The following is a 21964-nucleotide window of genomic DNA, read 5'->3' on the forward strand; positions in this document are numbered from 1 at the left end:
AAAGCCAATTATATGACATTGCCATAGAATCCCATCAACTGCAAATCCCTACCTAAGAGTGACACAGGGGCAGAGCCTGGGGTACAGAGTCACCGACTAGGAAGAGGGAGAGAAAAGAAAAAGGAAGAAGTTAACCTCTCAAAATCAAGAAAAACCCACAGACTTTACAACTTGATCCACTAATGTTTTTTTTTTGTTGTTGTTGTTGTTTGTTTCTTCTATCTTTTTGCCTTTATTTCCTCCACCTTGGTCCTTCTATTCTCTGCCCATCTTATGCTTCCCCTTTCTTGAACTACACTACCCATGAGTGTTGCATTTTATTTTTCTTCTTCATCCTCACCCTCCTTTAAGGTTATACTCCAAAACACTTAACTCTCACTCTCTCCTCTTTTGTTTTTTTTGTGGTCTTGCTTTATTTTGTTTTTTTCTCCTCCTATTTTATTACTTCCTTCATTTTTCTCTTTTTCTTATTTTTTCCTTTCTATTCGTTTTTTCTTTTCTCATTTTACTTTCCTCCCATATAATCCTCAATCACGAACAAATTAGTTAATTTGGACTCAAGGCTTTTTTTTGGCTTTATTTCTCTTTTTTGCTTTTGTTTTTATTTTTTTTCTCTTGTTTGTTTATTTTTGTGGCATTTTGGGTCCTCCCAACCCAAGGTCTCCATTGTATTTAGTCTTCGCTCCACTTAATACAACAGATTTTTACTTATTATTTTTATTTTTTCTTCTTTATTATTCTTTTTTGGTCCTTTTTTCTGGTTCCCTCTTATCCCTCTCATTATATCTCTTAGTTGACCATCACTTACAAGCAAATCATCTTATGCTTGTCTAAGATTTTCTTCCTTTTTTTTTTTTTGCATTTAGTAGGTCCCTACTCCCTTTTTTTTGCCCCTTGAACTCTTCACCCCAAATCAGGCCCTCCATTATAGGCACGATATTTCCCTGAGGAGGGGAGAGGAGGGAAAGAGAAGAGAGAAAAAAAGGGGGAAATAATAAATTATTACTGTTTTTTTTGTGGGGTGTTTTACCCTTTTTTTTTTCTTTTTACTCTTTATTAATTCTAATTAGTGCTATCAATAAGACCACCCTCAGATGCCGATAAGAAAGAGGAAATTGAATATTATGGATACAAAAGAAAGAGAGGTAACACAAATAGATGTGGAAAAATCTATGGAGAAAAGACTTAACATATTGGAAGCCTTGGAGCTAAATGACAGAGAATTTAAAATAGAAATCTTAAAAATATTCAGAGATATACCAGAAAACACAGAAAGGCAATATAGGGAGATCAGAAAACAACTCAATGAACACAAAGAATATATTACCAAGGAAATTGAAACTATAAAAACAAATCAAACAGAAATGAAAAACTCAATTCACGAGCTGAAAAACGAGGTAACAAGCTTAGCTAACAGAACAGCCCAGATTGAAGATAGGATTAGTGAAATAGAAGACAAACAACTTGAGGCACAACAGAGAGAAGAAGAAAGAGACTCAAAAATAATAAAAAATGAGAAAGCCCTACAGGAATTGTCTGACTCCATCAGAAAGAATAACATAAGAATAATAGGTATATCAGAGGGAGAAGAGAAAGAAAATGGAATGGAGAATATACTCAAACAAATAATAGACGAGAACTTCCCAAGCCTGTGGAAGGAACTAAAACCTCAAATTCAAGAAGCAAACAGAACACCAAGTTTTCTTAACCCCAACAAACCCACTCCAAGGCACATCATAATAAAGATGACACAAACCAATGACAAAGAAAAAATTCTCAAGGCAGCCAGGGAAAAGAAGAGTACAACATATAAAGGAAGGCCTATTAGATTATCATCAGATTTCTCAGCACAAACTCTACAAGCTAGAAGAGAGTGGACCCCAATATTTAAAGCCCTGAAAGAGAGGAACTTTCAGCCAAGAATACTATACCCATCAAAGCTATCCTTCAAGTATGAAGGAGATATAAAAACATTCACAAATACAGAAAAGATAAGAGAATTTATCAACAGAAAGCCCCCACTCCAGGAAATACTAAGGGGGGTTTTCCAACCAGATTCAAAGAACAAAAGAAAACAACACCACAAGTAACAGCTCCACCAAGAACACAATAAAACCAAACTTAAACTGTGACAACAAAGGAAAAAAAGGAGAGAGAGGATGGAGATTAACAGTAGCAAAGGATGATGAAGTGCAGAAATACTTATAAGATAGGGTACTACAATGAATATGGTAGGTACCCTTTTCATTACTTAATGGTAACCACCCTTAAAAAAACCACCACAAAAACACTTGACTTAAAAAAGGTAGCAACAGAGGAAAGAAGTATGGAACACAAACAAACAAAAACAAATGATAGAAAAACAAAAGAGAAGAATCAAACTAGATACAAAACTAACAAGAAGCAATTTATAAAATGGCAGTAGGGAACACACAAGTGTCAATAATTACACTAAATGTAAATGGATTAAACTTACCAATAAAAAGACACAGAGTAGCAGAATGGATTAAAAAAGAAAATCCAACTATATGCTGCCTACAAGAAACACATCTAAGCAACAAGGATAAAAACAAATTCAAAGTGAAAGGCTGGAAAACAATACTCCAAGCAAACAACACCCAAAAAAAAGCAGGTGTAGCAATACTCATATCTAATAATGCTGACTACAAGACAGAAAAAGTACTCAGAGACAAAAATGGTCATTTCATAATGATTAAGGGGAAGTTGAATCAAGAAGACATAACAATCCTTAATATATATGCACCAAACCAAGGAGCACCAAAATATATAAGACAGCTACTTATTGACCTTAAAACAAAAACTAACAAAAATACAATCATACTTGGAGACCTCAATACACCGCTGACGGCTCTAGATCGGTCATCCAAACAGAGAATCAATAAAGATATAGTGGCCTTAAACGAAATACTAGAACACCTGGATATGATAGACATCTACAGGACACTTCATCCCAAAGCGACAGAGTATACATTTTTCTCTAGTGTACATGGAACATTCTCAAGAATTGACCATATGTTGGGCCACAAAGACAATATCAGCAAATTTAGAAAAATTGAAATTGTACCAAGCATATTTTCTGATCATAAAGCCTTGAAATTAGAATTCAACTGCAAAAAAGAGGGGGAAAAACCCACAAAAATGTGGAAACTAAACAACATACTTCTAAAAAATGAATGGATCAAAGAAGAAATAAGCGCAGAAATCAAAAGATATATACAGACAAATGAAAATGAAAATACGACATATCAGAATCTCTGGGATGCAGCAAAAGCAGTAATAAGAGGAAAGTTCATATCACTTCAGGCCTATATGAACAAACAAGAGAGAGCCAAAGTAAACCACTTAACTTCACACCTTAAGGAACTAGAAAAAGAAGAACAAAGACAACCCAAAACCAGCCGAAGAAAGGAGATAATAAAAATCAGAGCAGAAATAAATGAAATAGAGAACAGAAAAACTATAGAAAAAATCAATAAAACAAGGAGCTGGTTCTTTGAAAAGATCAACAAAATTGACAAACCCTTGGCAAGACTCACCAAGGAAAAAAGACACAGGACTCAAATAAATAAAATCCAAAATGAAAGAGGAGAGATCACCACAGACATCATAGATATACAAAGAATTATTGTAGAATACTATGAAAAATTATATGCCACCAAATACAACAATCTAGAAGAAATGGATAAATTCCTAGAACAATACAACCTTCCTAGACTGAGTCATGAAGAAGCAGACAGCCTAAACAGACCAATCAGCAGGGAGGAAATAGAAAAAAACTATTAAAAATCTCCCCAAAAATAAAAGTCCAGGCCCAGACGGTTATACTAGTGAATTCTATCAAACATTCAAAGAAGACTTGGTTCCTATTCTACTCAAAGTCTTCCAAAAAATTGAAGAAGAAGCAATACTTCCAAACACATTTTATGAGGCCAACATAACCCTCATACCAAAACCTGGCAAGGATGGCACAAAGAAAGAAAACTACAGACCAATATCTCTAATGAATACAGATGCTAAAATACTAAACAAAATACTGGCAAACCGAATACAACAACATATTAAAAAAATAATACATCATGATCAAGTGGGATTCATCCCAGAATCTCAAGGATGGTTCAACATACGCAAAACGGTTAACGTAATACACCATATCAACAAAACAAAGAACAAAAACCACATGATCTTATCAATAGATGCAGAAAAGGCTTTTGATAAAATACAACACAATTTTATGTTTAAGACTCTCAACAAAATGGGTATAGAAGGAAAATATCTCAACATGATAAAGGCCATATATGATAAACCATCAGCCAACATCCTCTTAAACGGCATAAAACTGAGGACTTTCTACCTTAAATCAGGAACAAGACAGGGTTGTCCACTCTCTCCACTCTTATTCAACGTGGTGCTAGAAGTTCTGGCCAGAGCAATCAGACAAGACAAAGAAATAAAAGGCATCCATATTGGAAAAGAAGAAGTAAAGCTATCACTTTTTGCTGATGATATGATCCTATACATCGAAAACCCGAAGGACTCCACAAAAAGATTATTAGAAACAATAAACCAATACAGTAAGGTCGCAGGATACAAAATTAACATACAAAAGTCCATAACCTTTCTATATGCCAACAATGAAATATTAGAAAACGAACTCAAAAAAATAATTCCCTTCACGATTGCAACAAAAAAAATAAAATACCTAGGAATAAACATAACAAAGAACGTAAAGGACCTATATAATGAAAATTACAAAGCATTGTTAAGGGAAATCGAAAAAGATACAATGAGATGGAAAAATATTCCTTGTTCTTGGATAGGAAGAATAAATATAATCAAAATGGACATATTACCCAAAGCAATATACAAATTTAATGCAATTCCCATCAAAATCCCTATGAGATTTTTTAAAGAAATGGAACAAAAAATCATCAGATTTATATGGAACTATAAAAAACCCCGAATAGCCAAAACAATCCTAAGGAAAAAGAATGAAGCTGGGGGCATTACAATACCTGACTTTAAACTATATTATAGGGCCACGATAATCAAAACAGCATGGTATTGGCAAAAATATAGACACTCAGACCAATGGAACAGAATAGAAAGCCCAGAAATAAAACCACATATATATGGTCAAATAATCTTTGATAAAGGGGCCAACAACACACAATGGAGAAAAGAAAGCCTCTTCAACAAATGGTGTTGGGAAAACTGGAAAGCCACATGCAAAAGAATGAAACTCGACTACAGCCTGTCCCCATGTACTAAAATTAATTCAAAATGGATCAAAGACCTAAATATAAGACCTGAAACAATAAAGTACATAGAAGAAGACATAGGTACTAAAATCATGGACCTGGGTTTTAAAGAACATTTTATGAACTTGACTCCAATGGCAAGAGAAGTGAAGGCAAAGATAAATGAATGGGACTACATCAGAATTAAAAGTTTTTGCTCAGCAAGAGAAACTGATATCAAAATAAACAGACAGCCAACTATATGGGAACTGATATTTTCAAACGACAGCTCAGATAAGGGCCTAATATCCAAAATTTACAAAGAACTCATAAAACTCAACAACAAACAAACAAACAATTCCATTAAAAAATGGGAAGAGGACATGAACAGACACTTCTCCCAGGAAGAGATACAAATGGCCAACGGATATATGAAAAGATGCTCAGCTTCATTAGTTATTAGAGAAATGCAAATCAAAACTACAATGAGATACCACCTCACTCCTGTTAGATTAGCTATTATCAACAAGACGGGTAATAGCAAATGTTGGAGAGGCTGTGGAGAAAAAGGAACCCTCATTCACTGTTGGTGGGACTGTAAAGTAGTACAACCATTATGGAGGAAAGTATGGTGGTTCCTCAAAAAACTGCAAATAGAACTACCTTATGACCCAGCAATCCCTGTACTGGGTATATACCCCAAAACCTCAGAAACATTGATACGTGAAGACACATGTAGCCCCATGTTCACTGCAGCACTGTTCACAGTGGCCAAGACATGGAAACAACCAAAAAGCCCTTCAATAGAAGACTGGATAAAGAAGATGTGGCACATATACACTATGGAATACTACTCAGCCATAAGAAATGATGACATCAGATCATTTACAGCAAAATGGTGGGATCTTGATAACATTATAAGGAGTGAAATAAGCAAATCAGAAAAAAACAAGAACTACATGATTCCATACATTGGTGGAACATAAAAGTGAGACTAAGAGACATGGACAAGAGTGTGGTGGTTACCAAGGGTGGGGGGGGAGGGAGGACATGGGAGGGAGGGAGGGAGAGAGTTAGGGGGAGGGGGAGGGGCACAGAGAACTAGATGGAGGGTGACGGAGGACAATCTGACTTTGGGCGAGGGGTTTGCAACATAATTTGATGACAAAATAACCTAGACATGTTTTCTTTGAATATATGTACCCTGATTTATTAATGTCATCCCATTACCATTAATAAAAATTTATTAAAAAAATAAAATAAAAAGCAATAAAAGTTTAATTGAGGATGGATTATGAAATGAGAGTATACTCACTATTAAATAGTTGCCATATATATAATTACAGCTCACTTTAGACTATAAATGTAGTTTTAATATTAATTTCAATTAATCTTTATGAGAAGTTGGTTAAACCTCTAGGGAATTATGTTTGATAGATCTTTTTCCTGGTCCAGCATGTTATCTCTTTTTCTTTCATTGTGCAGGTTCTACTGATCTTCTTCTTTGTGTCCCGTGCTCTTCCTGTCCTACTCTGGTCTACTCTGGTATGTTTGCTCAGGGCACTTAATATCAATGTCAGGTAATTTCGGGTACTATCCTACAACTGCTCAAAGTTCTGATTTTCAAAATAGATAGTCTTCAGGACCTATAATGTGATTTTTCTCCAAGTACTCTGAATAATGTTTTCTTCTTTTTGTGATGTTTTGTGTGTTTTGGGCTCCTCAGTGAGTCTATATTCATTAAGGAATTGGGATGGGGATTTTGTGCCCTTCTTTTTGGCAGAAAATTACTTTTTTGTAAAACATTTTATTTTATTTTGGTGATAGGAGGGAAGATAGTGAGGCAGACTCCCACATGCTCTCCAACTGGGATCTACCCGGCAACCCTATAAAGGGCCAATGTTCAAGTACCAAGCTATTTTTAGTGCCAGAAGTTGATGGGCTCCAGTGGAGCTATCCTCAGCACCCAGGCCCACACTTGAGCCAATTGAGCCAGTAGCTACAGAAGGGGAAGAAGGAGAGAAGGAAGGGGGTAGGAGCAGATGGCTGCTTTTCCTGTGTGCCCTGACCAGGAATTGAACCTAGGATGTCCATACACCAGGCTGATGCTCCATGAACTGAGTCACTGGCCAGGTTGAAAATCACTTGTAAATATATGTGAAATGAAAACATATTCCTGCTCTGTGCAGACATGGACTCTATGACACTATTAAATAGCTGCTGGAGATACAGCATCTCAGAACAGTTTCAGATCCATGGACATGAGAGTAATCTGTGGACTGGGTATATAAAGGTGAATAGTTCACAGTATCTCCTTTTAAGTATGTCACAAATTGTATCAAAATTAGAAAGAATTTTAGAAACATCTACTTTTCTCCCAATATAATGCCAGTCACTTCTCTGCAAATCCCCTTCCACGTGATCATACAGCCTCTACATGAAGCGAGAAGTACACTGACCCCTTTGGCAGTTCATTCACTTTTATTTTGCTCTAATTACTCACTGACCCAATAATTTGGTATTAATAAATCACCTAAAGGAATTATTTTTTGCAATGTACTACTTGTAGTTACCAAAATATTATTATGTTCATTTCACACGTTTTATAGTAAAACATGGAAACTATTTTATAATAAAATATGGAGGATATGTAAAAAAAGAAAAATTAACCTAATGATCAACAAAAGAGGATTGATTAAAAATTTATAGCAATCTATATAAAGGAATATGATGCATCTATTATAAAGGATGAGATATATCTTAAGTAGATATACTGATATTAATTGGATACATCTATCTATGTATATCTGTATATTCTGATGTGGAAAATTTTTATAATAGTTTTACATAAAATAGTGAGTGACAAGACAGTATATTAAATGTAATTTATCTTTGTTATATATAATACAGACACCCACACAATTATATATTTATATCTGTAGAATACTGTCTGAATGGTAACAAACAAAAACGTCTCAATAACTTGATTCACCCCCATGTTCATTGCAGCATTGTTTACAATAGCCAAGATATAGAAAAAAACCTAACTGTTCATAAGTAGAGGAGTGGATGAAATTAATGCATTTTTTTAAATATGTTACACTACAGACATGTTATTAAGCATGTTTTGCTTTGTTCTGTTTCTCTCCTACAGGTCTGTGAAACAGGCAGAGGTTGCAAGTGGTCCTTAAGGAAATTGCAATTATTCAAATCCTTATGTATAGTTCTAATTTTATGTACTATGTGTAATAATTTAAAGAATGGTTATTTTTATAATATCAGTAGCAAACAAGTCCTCTTGTAACCAGGGGTTGCTTAAATGTGTAATTGGAGAACACTAGCAAAGGATTCTGGGGTGGTCAGGATGCCTGCTGCCTTTTGACCCGGTTAGTGGCCTGGGTTTAGATTACTTTATATCTATTAAGATTACTATTTGATACAATAAATATTGCCTGGTTCAAATAACTTTGCTTAAAATTTTTCTGTATTTTAACTTGTCTAGGGTTTTCTATTTCTTCTATTTTTATAATATTTTTCTCATTTTTTAGATTAATAAACATTGTATTTACCCACACGTGCCAAGATTTGCCACTTAGGCATCGCTGGGAGTTAGCTGTTGGTACCATGACCTGCCCTGTGTGTACGTGTGGCAGCGTGGCACGTTTCCCACCCCCACTCCTTCCTGAAATAACCATCCCTGCTCCTAGCAAAACAAATCATTGATATGATAATTTAATAAAGAAGATCAATAAGGAATGAAATGCATGCCCCAAAGCATATGCAATGAAAATTGTTTGACCATTTATCCAATTATTGAAACCAATTATGACCACCTATTTTAAATTTGATATATGCTTGGTTTTGGAATGTGTTATGTGTTGATGCTAAGTGAATGGGTCTAAGTAAATTTATTGAGTATTTCAACTGTCCGTTTTATTGAATTGTCTTAACCTAAGTTTTCTTTCTGGACCTTTGAGCCATATGATTAAATTATAAAACCACCTGTATAACATGTCAAAGAAACAGATGTTAAAGGCCAGAACATGGCTAAAGAATAAACAAAGAAATTCTGATTGTATGAATGAATTCCTGTTCCTAAATCAAAAAATACATTTTCTTACATTAACATATTCTTGTGCATAGAAACTCATGAACCTAATTTTCATAAAAGTTGTGTTTTATAGGTAGAAACAAATTAAAGGCTTAGAGCACAGTATATTTTTGAACAGAATAGAAAACTCAAGAAAGTAAGTTTACAGGAACAGAACCCTCCTTCATTTAAATACCCTTACCACAGAGAATATTTCTTCTAAAATGTTTAACTGAGGGCCCAAATGTTTCTTGTATTCATAATAGTCTGTCATTAAAACATGTTATCTCTAATGCCTCCATTCATCTCAGCCTTACTTTCCTCCAACCATCACTTGGTCAGTTTTTGTCCTCTTGCCCACTGACTTGTTTCTGGGGGCAGTCACCCGATTAAGTGCCACATCAACCGCAGAAATCAGATCTCCTAGGATATCATGTATTTATTTTAAAAAAATGTTACCGAAGACAAACAAAACCAGACACTAATTAAAATGGTAGGAATAGATCTTAATCAGTGACGAGCTATTGCAGTAGGGAAGAGAGAGCAGCATGAACTGAACTCAGCTTTGATTTGTACAGAGGTGACTGGGTGTCCTGAAGGGTGAATGAGGGAGTAGAACTGAGAAAATACCTAAACACTTGGGCTTGGACAGAGTTGGGGAAATGAAAATTTTTTTAAAGAAGAGGGTTGGTCCATGTAAAACTCATCTTGGTTTGCCCACTGGTGCTTTTCAATGTTTGACTTCTATCCTCCCACAGAGACTGGGCAATGGAGTCTGTCTTCAGGTGTTGGTTGGAACAATCAGTATATCCTTTTGGCAGCCTTAAGCTTTCAAGGACAAAAACTTAGGCTGAAGTCATCATGCTAGGGATGCTGCTTGAGCTGTTAAAAGCTATGTGTTTGTTCAATCTCTTAAAGTGAGGGTGTATTGGAGGATGAAATCATTTGTACTGAGAATCAGAATCAGTGGTTTTTACCAGCAAAGTTTGAGGTCTGGTCAAGAAGAGGACTCAGAGCAGCCAGGCCAAGTTTGATCAAGGAGAGAATCTTCCTCAGTACCAACTAGGCTGGACACACAACATATAGACACACAACACATAGACACACACCCCACAATCTTTGCTCTTTTTCCTTTGTTAACTCCAAAGACAGAAGCCAAAACCAGTAAACAACTAGAACCCAAATCAGGAAATTTCTCTAGATTGCATTCCTAACTCCTGTTTTAAGTGTTATACATAAATTTTAAGTCTGTTGGCACTCATCTGGGCTCCTATAATTTATTTTGCCTCTTTTGCATTTCTTAACAAAGATCTAGAGTTATTACAATGGTAGGGCTTGAAAACCCCACAGAGAAAGGGCTTCTAGAAATGTTCCTCAGATTCCCTATGCTAACATCACCTCTGTAGAGAGATGGCTTTGGGCCCTAAGTCATGGCATGGCCTCTAGGTGTCCCTGACTGGTAGTCTCTGACCTTTGGGACATGGAGGCCAGACTTTTACTCTCCAGGGCATCATAATCTAGGACGTCTTATTGGGAGCAACAGAATGAACCCAGTATGGAAATCTGTACATGAAGATGAGAGCAAAAACCAAGTGGTATTTATTACTGGAGCACAGAGAGTATTTATATAAGGTGACAATTGATGGGACAGAGAACTGTGCATGAACTGGGCTAGCAAAAATTACATATGGCGTCCTGTGGTCATCAACATGAGTTGCTTATCAGAATCATAAATACTTAAACCTCACTTTCTGGGATTAAGATGCAGTTTAATTTAGGTGGACCCTAGTCATAAGTATTTATTTGAAAGCTTCTTGCTTGATTCTGATGAATAGCTAAGGATGAGAGCCATTGCTAAAGAGACCAGCTATATATTTTACACAGAAAAAAGGAGAGTGACTGTCAGATGGAGAGTTAGGATAGCTCACTCTGGCAGCATGAGAAAAATGAGAGAAGTATGATACATAGGAATGGCTAAACTGGGAAATGGAGAAAGAAGTTAAGAAGTTAAAATATAATAAAGGCTTATTTAGATATATTAAGGAAAATATGTTAACAATCTTAACTGTGGCTGGGATGTTCTAGAAGGCCGGGAAAATGTTCACCTTGGGTGGAGCCTTCAGGAAAGAGACAGGCAAGGGTTATGACTCTTCATATGATGTCACTACAGGGCACACTAAGAGACAGAAGAGAAATATTACATGAGCTGACTATCACTCTACATTTTTTCTTTTGGAAAAGGAGAGAAGTCCTCCACAGGCCTCTGACAATGTCAAGTCCCCAACCTGCTGTAGCTAACACTTACTCAACGAATGTCAGTTAAATGCCCACTATGTATGTAATACCATATTAGACCAGAGGACCTGAAGTAGGGGAGCAGATGTGACAGTCATGGAGTGAGTGACTGGTATGGACACAGAACTAGCAAACAGTCACTTTCAATGGAGCTGAAGAGTGAAACAAGGGATGTGAAGAACCTCTAACCTATGTTTCAGATAAGGAATCTTGGGCTTTGGTTAGCCTACAATCTAAATGAGGGGAGGTGATTCAGGTGAAATTGGAGTAAGTAGAGGGAAATTAGGCATAGTAATAGAGAAGGGAGCTGAAGAGTATTTTGAAAGAACAGTGTGAATAAAAACCCAGAGAGAAGGATAGCATGGCATGAGAGGTGACAATTGAGTATTGCTGGAATGTTGAGGATGAACAGCATTGTCAAATGACGCAAATGAGAACTTAGTAGCAGTGAAACTATTAGGGCATCATAATGAATGTGTATTACATTCTGAGGAAAGCAAGGCATATAGAAGAGTTTTGGACAAGTATAATAAGGTTTCCATTTTAGAAACACAACATTTTGCTTCAGTGTAGAAAATGGATCATAAAGGGACAAGACCAGAGACTGGGAGAATGGCTAGGACACATCCTGTAATCAACATCAGAGAAAGACAAGTATTTAGACAGGAGAGGGATTTGGACAGTTGATGATTGCAGGTGGGTGGGGAGAGTTGCAGATGGTAAGATTTCTGGCCAAGACACCTGGTAGTGAAATGCATTTGGAATGAGGGGAAGATGTGGAGTTCAGTTGGGGACATGCCGAATTTAAAGAGACTGGGGACATATTCAAGACTTTGAGCATCATCAACCTAAAAATGGTCAAACAGAGCACACTAGAAATCAAAACAGTAGATAACATCACCCAATGGGAGTGTGTATGCTGAACAGAAGAAGGAAGATTCAAGAACCAATGGCACTTATGGGATTGAAAAAGTGATTTTGAGGTAAGATTTTATATACACTGGACAGAGTGGGTGGCTCACACAGTTTCTAGGAAGCAGAAGGTCAAAATCAATGCACTGGAAGGTCTTCAGTTCCTGTAAGCACAGCTGGATTTCAGAGGCAAGACAAACATGGGTTCATTTGTTGAACAACCTTTAGTAGTCTAGTTTCATGAGGCTGCAGAAACTTCCTGTGGGTGCATGGAGTGAAAAGCAGCTATGTAGGAGTGGAAAGAGGGAAGCGTGTTCCTTATTTAGGAAGGAAAATAAGGTGTGAACGATTTGGAGTCTTTTTAATCTGTAGGTAGAGACACCTACCTTGAGAATTCCTTTTTTATTTTGCTAAATGCCAGTGAAGAGACAAATAAAATCTTTAGGAAAAGGCTTAAGTATGAAATCTTGCTACAACATTTTTAATCTTCCCTTTTTTTTCTCAAACTACTCAAACATAAGTCTCTGGTGGTTCTAAGGAAAACAGTCATTGGCAGCTGCTGAGCGGAGGCTTGCGATACCCTCCCTTGAGGGCCAGGAGGGAGGATCAGGCATCCCTGGGTCTCAGGGACAGAGCTGTGCTCCCGCAGCAAATCATGGCTTGCCTACACTATAAATGTTTGTTGGCTTTTCAACTTGCTTTTGGCTCTCTTACCACTAGTCTTTCTGTTTGTTTGTTTTTTTAAATGTCTATGGTGGTTTCTTGTCTCTTTTGAGTCTTTGATGTTTATAGAACCCATCTCTGCAAAGCCAACATAAGTGGATTTGGATGTGAGTGGGAGCTGTGATTTGGCAGCTCTCCTCACTATTATTATAACCATTTAAAATGTGCCTGGAGATCCCTAAGTGCTACGTGCAAGACGACAATGGTAATATGACCCAGTGTCTGAAAAATACAGCAATTTTCTCTCAGAAACTGCCTAGCTAATGGCAGGGGGTGGGAATGGCTTTGAGGTTAGGCTGTTAGTGTACATGACTCTTGGGGGGAAATAGTCAACCTAGGGTTTAAAAATGGAGCCTCTGAAAGAGCTTGCAACTAACCTGGTAGACTTGGCAGTTGCCTGTGTAGTACATTACAGCTGTGTCTGAAGGGCCCCTTATAAACCACAAGCATTTGATTGAATGACTTGGCCAAGGTTTACCACCTGGATTCTGAAGAAAAGGGGAACTCTTGTGCTTGTGGGAATTTTTATTACTATATTTTTATTGCTATATTTTGCAAGACTTTTTAGGTATAGATAATGAGCACGTACAGGAAAATTTCCTTAGAGTATAATCAGGATCTGATTACTAGGGGATTAAATTGAACTATGGAAATTTGTGTTTCATTGTGGAAAACAAATAGGGATCTATCTTCAGCAAGTTATAAACCGAGGTTTTTTAGATCTTTAATATACTTACTGTTTGAATTCATTATGAGATAACTTTCTTTTGGTCTGTGAGAGACATTAGTATTGCTTACTCTATTTGGTTTTCTTCTTGCTGGACATGTGGAAAGATTCCTCAGGCCCCTGCAGTTAGGCAGGATACATGACTAATTCTGAGCAGTGGGTCACCAGTGGTGGTGACATGTAGCCCTTCCAGCCCAAGGCATTTAGTAGAGGTGTGAGTTCTCCACACTCTTTTCTTCTGTGGCATTGATCCTCGATGTTATAAATTAAGATAGTATTATGTAAAGATGTTTGGGCTTATAACTATGTGGAGTAGAGTTCTAGCATACCTTTGTTAAAGAGGTGATATTAGTGAAAAAGACATTTTTATTCAGCCATGGAGGTTAGATATTTATTTGTTACTGCATGATGGTATGGCTTAATGTCATACTTAGCGTTTTGACTCATACTAGATCAGATTCTCTCCTTGCTGAACATGATGACTCCAAAATGTACAGTGCTAGCTCATGTTAACTTAGGTTTGTAGACATTCCTGAGCTGAGAGCAAATATCAGTGATCACGGTCCTGTGAAAGAAACTACTGGTTATACTTGAGAAATGATGTTTGCAACTAGGTGCATCAAATAATGGCAATCTAGAATGTCTTAACTTTTAGTCTAAAATTTTTTTTATTTTATCAAAAAATTTAACACTTGTATATACTGACATATATGCAAGACGGGCGTGTTATTTCATTTAGGATTACATCTCATGCATTTTCTTTGATTTTTGGATTTAAATGACTTTAGAACCTCAAGATAGATTCAAGTTTCAGACGGAAAATAAGGGAGTTGGCTTTTCAAGGCAATGAGGTTTACCAAATAGAGTAAAAGAGATGTTATGTTTCCAAAGGTAGACCCATGCCTAGAATACCAATTATGGAACTAATTATATAATTTAATATGTATTATTGATACATTTTTAACACCTTCTTTTCTGTCTTTGGTTTGTTGTGTTCGAAAGACAGAATTGTGTACTTTGGAAAACTTTTTTGGTACTGACAGTTATTAAACTCATTGGAAAATTAAGTTTATATAGGAGATTTTAGCCAATGATAGCCAGGTTTAAACATAGCCTTCATGTTACAACGAATATTCCTGTGCCAAAACAGACATCTCCAGAGGTGGCAAGGCAAGGACAGTGTATTGTAGTAATAAGACCATGAGATTTGTTCTTCAGAAATGTGTGTTTCAATACCTGCTGCATTCCTGAGAAGTCATGTAGATTTAGCTAATATCATCAACTTCTCTGAGTGTCAGTACAATAGTTATGTTGTTGCTGCTCTGTTTCCAATGCTTAGCATGGACTTCTGCTGTACCTTGTATGCATTATCTCATTTAATCCTCACCACCATTTAGTGAGGCTTAGAGGAGTTAATGGCCACACCCCTGTTCTCATCATCAGAATGGGACAGAGGCTCAATCCTACTGTGTCTTAGTCCAGTGCACTGGACCAAGAGAATTTATTTGTCTGTAGATAGTAGTAGCCATACTTAGATGAGGCTGGAAATTCAAGATCAGGGTGCTAGTATAGTCTGCTTCCAGTGAGTTTTGTTCTACTGACTTACAGATAGCCACTTTTTTACTATGTCTTTTGGAGGAGAGAGGAAAAGAACTTAGGTTTCTCTTCCTATTCTTATAGGGACAGTAAGCCTACCATGATGGCTCCACCCTCATAACGTCATCAAAACCTAATCACTTCCTAAAGAACCACCACCAAATGCTAAAATGCTATCACTTTGGAGGGTATAAACTTGGAGGTGGCTGGGGGAGGGGGACTCAGACATTCAGTTCATAACAGATAAATCAAGTACTAAACAAATGACAGTCATTACCATTTTTGATAGTAGCAATATTATTGTTATTTGTTTTCTTAAGAAATGACTGTAGAAATGCAGATGTCAGCTGTAGAAACCAGGGTCTTCAGTGCTCTCTGAGGGTCCAGTGATTGGATGGAACTGTTTTAACATATATCAGAGAACCGGAATTCAATTTCAGTGCCATGTTTTCCAAAATAACCTACTTGACTCTGGCTTTCATTGTCATCCACAACAGCTACACTCTAGGAACAAGATTAGATTGGAGCCTGCAGGTCCAACTTAACTTGAAAAGGACCAACCATATTTGTTATTCTTCTAACCTAAATTATTCTCAAAACTAACTGCACCAACTTGGAGAGATTATTAAAAATACTCAGGGCTGGGATCCAATCCCAGAGAAATAACTGGAATATCTAGTGTTTGGGAGTCTCCTGATGATTCTTATATGCAGTCAAGGTTGAAAAACATCATCACCTGAGCTGCGGTTAACAGAGAGGTGGCTTGTAGAAGTGACTTTAAGACTGTTTGCTCAACCAAAAGTTATGCATACCTTTAATTTGCTTTATGAACAGATTTATGGTTACTTTTTAAAAAGTAATCTTTTGTAAAATTGCTATTTTTTGTTAGTATGTGTATGGAGGGCTTGTCACATATCAGCTACTTCCCTAAGCACTCTATGTGCATTATCTCAACTAATCTTCACAGCAGCCCCAAGCTGGAGCATGGCGATGACCCCATTTTATAGATGAGACAAATGAGACAAAGGGGATCTGAGTTAAGCTCATCTAGGATGATGTAGCTGTTTGAGGGCAGGTCTAGAAAACTCAAGTGTCCAGAGCCCAGGCCTTTGCACTGTGTTCCACCAGGATGAGGGGGAGGGGGGTAAGCCTTCCCAATACTTTACTGTAATTTCACAAACTTTAGGCATGGGGAGATTGATGACTTAACGATTCTAAAAAATACAGTAGACTCCCCTTTCACTTTCTGCAGTTTCAGTTACCTGTGGTCAATCATGGTCTAAAGATATTAAATGAAAATTCCAGAAATAAACAATTCATAAGTTCTAAATTGTGCACTGTTCTGAGTAGTGTGATGAAATCTTGGCTTGTCTGTCTCCATCCCTCACAGGATATGAATCCTCCCTTCGTCAAGCATCTCCATGCTGTAGACTCGCCCTGCCTACCAGTCACTTAGCAGCTCACTTAGTTATCTGATTGACTAACTGTCTCGGCATCTCCATGTTTGTGTTCAAGTCCCCCTTGTTTTACCTACTAATGGCCCCAAAGCACAAGAGCAGTGATGCGGGCACTTCAGATATGCTGAAGAGGAGCCATAGAGTGCTTCCTTTGAGTGAAAAAGGGACTATAGTATAAAAAAATTTTTTGAGAGAGACCACATTTACAAAAAACTTTTATTGTCGTATATTGTTATAATTGTTATTTTATGATGGTTATTACTGTTCATCTCTTACTGTCCTAATTTGTAAATTAAACTTTATCATAGAGTGTATATGTAGGAAAAAAATATAGTTCATATAGAGTTTGGCACTATCTGTGGTTTCAGGTATCTTGGGTCTTAGAATGTATGCCCCAAGAATAAAGGGGGACTACTGTGAGCTCCGAGAATACGTCATGCTGTTATTGGTGTAGGTTGTGTTTCTAGCAGATTGCCCTTGCTTTGAGTTACAGTCAGTGATGAGTAGACAGCCTCAGCCATTTGGCTTTGAGCAAGTTCTCTAGTGAGCATGTCTAACTTATCTCTGTATCCTGAAGGGTAGCCCTGTGTTTGTACATAGTAGGCTGTCAAAAAATAAATAAAAATAGTCCAGTTAAAATAACTAGTTGCCTTGGGGATTTTCTCCAAGTTGGCTCTTATTTGGGGAAGCAACAAGAAAGGGAGTTTCTCCCCCCTGGAAATGAGGTGACCTCATCTTCTCACCTTAAAAATCCAGCAACTAGGCTCTGGACAAAACCCTTACCACTTAAATTGACGACAAGAAGAAACAAAAGAATGTAAATAATAACATTTATACTCTGGATATTAATTATAATAATAATAATAAACCATATTAAACCAAAGAACCAGAGATGCAGAGAATGCTGCTGTTTGTGGATGAGCGAGGCAGCTGATGGCACCTGAGCACTGAGGAGAGAAGCAGGTTTGGTTGATAAGAAAGCTACTCAGATGTTCATGAGTGGAGGAGTCCAGCCAGGTGCTCTGAAACCTGAGGCCTCCACTGGTTAAATGCATGGTAACCTGGAGGCATTTGTTCCACAGCATATGCTGGGAAAGGCTTTACTGGATCTGTTCAACAACAAAAATAGCTGCCCATATTTAGAACTTACTAGGAGACTAACCTTGTACTGATTGTCGTACCTGCACTGACTCACTGATTTCTTCACAGCAAATCTATGTTATTATCTTCCTCACTTGTTAAGAGATTAAAACTAAACTTTCTAAGTAATTGTTTAGGCCAAGAACTGGTAGAACCAGGATTTGAACATCAGCTGTCTGAGGTATAAAGCCAAGGATGTGACCACTATATCCAGCCCCCTCTTCATAAGTGTGTATACGTATGTAGGCTTGGTTACAGTGAGTACGTGATCAGATAAAACCAAGGTGGTAGCCCAGTTTTCCCACCCCCATTCTGGAAGGACCTCCAACACAATTTCCCCCTTTGATGTGGCTGAGTAGTATGGGATTCAAAATAAATGTTTATGGTTATTCTCTGGTCTTCAGAGAGAGAGAATTTCTGATTCTCTCCATTTCTTTAATTCAGACTTTCTGACAGGCTCTGAATACATGTGTGATTCAAGACAGGGTGAAGTTGTCTTCAAAGGCAGGCCGTGGATGAAAGGCAGGTAGGTTCCTCCTTAGAGGCCAGTGTGCCAAACTCCACGGTGTAGTGAAGGCAGAGGGTTCCCGCGTGGAGCCACAGGCAGTCTGCTTTGAACTTTGATCAGTCAAAAGAAAAAGATTATGGCTAATTCTGGCATACCTCCCAACTTGGCACCTCATTCCCCAACATTCCTGGCTGCCTGTAGCCCATCACACCTCATTTTTTTTCTCAAAAATTGTGGTAAAATACTTAGGAGGTTTTGTTTCCATGCAGAAGTTAATGCCACATTAGAAATGGCCTTTAATTGGGAAAGAGAGGGAGTGGCTTCCCGAGTCAAACCCTGCCATTCTGCCCTGTTGGATGGACCCTGCCTGGGATGGGCACCTTTGGCAAAGGCGCAGTAAGCTCACTGGGTTCCTTCTTGATTGCTTTTGTTGCATGTCAACAGAACAGATCATCTTTGGGCAGTAAGAAAACCAACCAACCAACAAAAAAACACCTTTTATGTCCTGATCACACATGCATGGGAAACACACCAAATTTGCTTTCACTACAAGTTGAAGGTCTTCATCTGCCAAGTTGATTGTTTCCAAAAGCAGATTCACTGCTTTTGGCCAGTGCTCCTCATAGGAGCTGACAGAGGCCAAGGCAATGAATTGATGGCCTCGGCTCTGGGTCTCTGCGATGAAGTCTTGCCAAGTGAATGTGAGGGGATGAGAAGCGACAGTGTGGGTAGGGAAGCTTGAGTCGGTCTGAAGTACGCAGGGGACACTTGCCATGTAGTCATTCGTCAAATTCCCTTCCTGTTTGCTTTTCCATGCTCTTTGTTTTGTTTGCCTGATCCTTTGACTTCATGGTTCTTGTGGAATCGGAAGTCAAGAAATGCCATAGAAGAAAGTGAACCGAGCTTGTGGTGTTCTTGCCGGAGCCAAACCCAAGAAACTTTGGAAATATCTATTGGCAGCCCGAGTTCTTGAGATTTCCAGCCGGGTAGCCAGGTCAGAGAGGTTTGGAGTGATGTGTGGCCTCCTCTGCAGCAGCCTCTGCCAGCTTTCTGTTTATTATTGTACTCATCTGTCAGCGACCTTGATTTTTGGGGTTAACCTTTCTCTTTTTTTCCAAGCCGTTAAGTAAATACACTCCTAATAATTCAAAAGACATCGTTTTACAGGGTGTCAAAAACGGTGCTAATTTTTTCTCCTCTAGCAGGTATCAAAGTTCAAGCAAAACCAGTCTGTGTTTGAGATTCTGCATTTGTTAAAGATCCGGAGTCTGGTATAAAGGCAGAGGATGGGATGTGGTAAGATCAGGCTTGGTGCTGTGTCTGGAAGCCTGATATTTCCTAGTGAAAGGCCCCATGTGTAGTGTATGGTCATCATATAGTATACTCTCAGTGTCACTGATTCCAAGCTTACCAAAAAGTGTGCCACTCACCCTCCAGGACTGCTGTGAGTTGTCTCTAATACCTCACTCACACGTCTCACCTGGCTGTGTCTCTTTATCTTGCTAGGTACCCTGCTCCTCTTGCCAGGCAAACTGGGAGAACTAGAGATGAGAGGGGGTCACAACAATTCTGTGCTACCTACATATTGTCTGTGAGATTGTACACTGTGGGGTCTGGCTTAACACATGTAGCTATGGAAAATTAAAGGAAAATCAAAATAGATGTCTCTATGTCTCCCTTTGCACACTATTGAAAAGCTAAGGAAAGATTTCCAATGTGGGGCAGTGAACGTTGATCACTTGTGGTTAAGCTGGAACTGATATCTAATGTGTTCCCTAGTCCTGAGAGCTGGGGCATGATAGGTCTCAGATGCAGAGGCAACTCCTGTGGTCACGAGTGTGCCATATACCCCCAAACCAGGCCAAACCATTCAGAAAGAGATTTTTGTTTGTAGTACACAACATAAGCTTATTGAACTCTGACCTAGTATTTCAGTCCTACTGGCCACAAGCCTACCACCTTTCTCATTAGCATCTGAGGTTATTCAAAGTGGGGGAAAGAATTTTACAACTCATTTTTCAGCAATAGTTCTACACTCCTGGCCTTCCATGCAGGGCAGTATTCCAGTCCTTGAGTGTGTATTATCTCTAATCCTCTTTCAACCATGTAAGGCAAAGTTTAACTGCATCATGTAAATGAAATTGAACCCAGAGACATTAAGTTGCCAAAGTTTACATTGATAGTTAGACAAGAGCCAGGATTCAGAACCAGTTCTCTCTAAAATCAAAGACTTTCAGTTTCTATCTAAGAAGGTATACTCTCTTGTGTATGCTTATTTGTATTAAGTGCTCCTTTAAGTCTGATTCTGGGTCAAGAATAAAGATGCCAGTCCTTATAGTGGATCTGACAACCTTTTACAAAATTATCAAGTCTAAAGGAGATGAATTGCGAGAAATCCAGTGTCAGTGGGTGTGACCTGCCTGGTGCTCATTGTCACAGTTAATGATAAAAGATACTGCACAATCAATCTGGAGTCAAGTTCTGTGCTTAAAAGTATAGTAATGCCAGCATCAGAGACAATGACTAATCATTTATGCAGAAGGGAGGGGAGGCCTTGGGTCCTCCGCTCCAGGAGAAGCACCCAGGCTTTGGAGTCGCTCTGAATCCTCAGGAGCACTCAGAATCTTGTGTTCACATCATGTGCTCACGACCTTTAAGTAGAATCCCATCTGCCTGGGGTGGGAGGATGGACTTCTTTTGTAGTAGTATTATGTGAGGGACAACTAAAGACACTCTTGTTTTACTGAACATCGTCTAGAAAATATGGTTGGAAAGAGATCTGCCTAATCAAGGAGTTCACTTCAGAGCTTAGACGTGGCACTTTTGCTCACTTGTACTATTTTAGACAAGTTGTATGGCTTCTGTGGGTTTTTATTTCACCTTTAAAATAGGATTAGTATTACCTATAGAGGTGTTCTAATTAGAGTAAAATTATTTATTATGCATTCAAATTCTTTAAAAATTACTGATAACTGCAAAACAAATGGAAGTTGACATATATTGAATACATGCCAGGTGCTTACAGGATGTGAAGAAAAAAAGTTATACTCTCTGACATTAAGGACTTTACAATTTTGTTACAAAGAAATGGTACAAATGCTTAAAAGATTAAAAAACATAAGTAGTAAATAATGTCAAAACACCAAAATTGGCAGGCAGTGGTTTATGATTAGTTTCCAAATAAATGCCCCTAACAGTTCTCATAGGATTTCAGAAGAAGACAAATAAATTAATGTGATATTAAACTGTTTTAAGAGA

The 21964-nt window shown here is 37.9% G+C and overlaps 1 protein-coding gene across 1 annotated transcript in view; it reads left to right on the forward strand.

Moving 5' to 3' along the window:
* Positions 1 to 8452, forward strand: part of C3H8orf34 (chromosome 3 C8orf34 homolog) — a 401548-nt gene extending 393096 nt beyond the window's left edge. The window contains 2 exon segments of the mRNA XM_066264685.1: positions 6744 to 6803; positions 8413 to 8452. Coding sequence (XP_066120782.1) covers positions 6744 to 6803; positions 8413 to 8420 — 68 coding nt within the window. The 3' untranslated portion in view covers positions 8421 to 8452.
* Positions 8453 to 21964: the final 13512 nt, after the last annotated feature.

This window comes from Saccopteryx bilineata, chromosome 3, assembly GCF_036850765.1.
Source record: "Saccopteryx bilineata isolate mSacBil1 chromosome 3, mSacBil1_pri_phased_curated, whole genome shotgun sequence".
NCBI lineage: Eukaryota > Metazoa > Chordata > Mammalia > Chiroptera > Emballonuridae > Saccopteryx > Saccopteryx bilineata.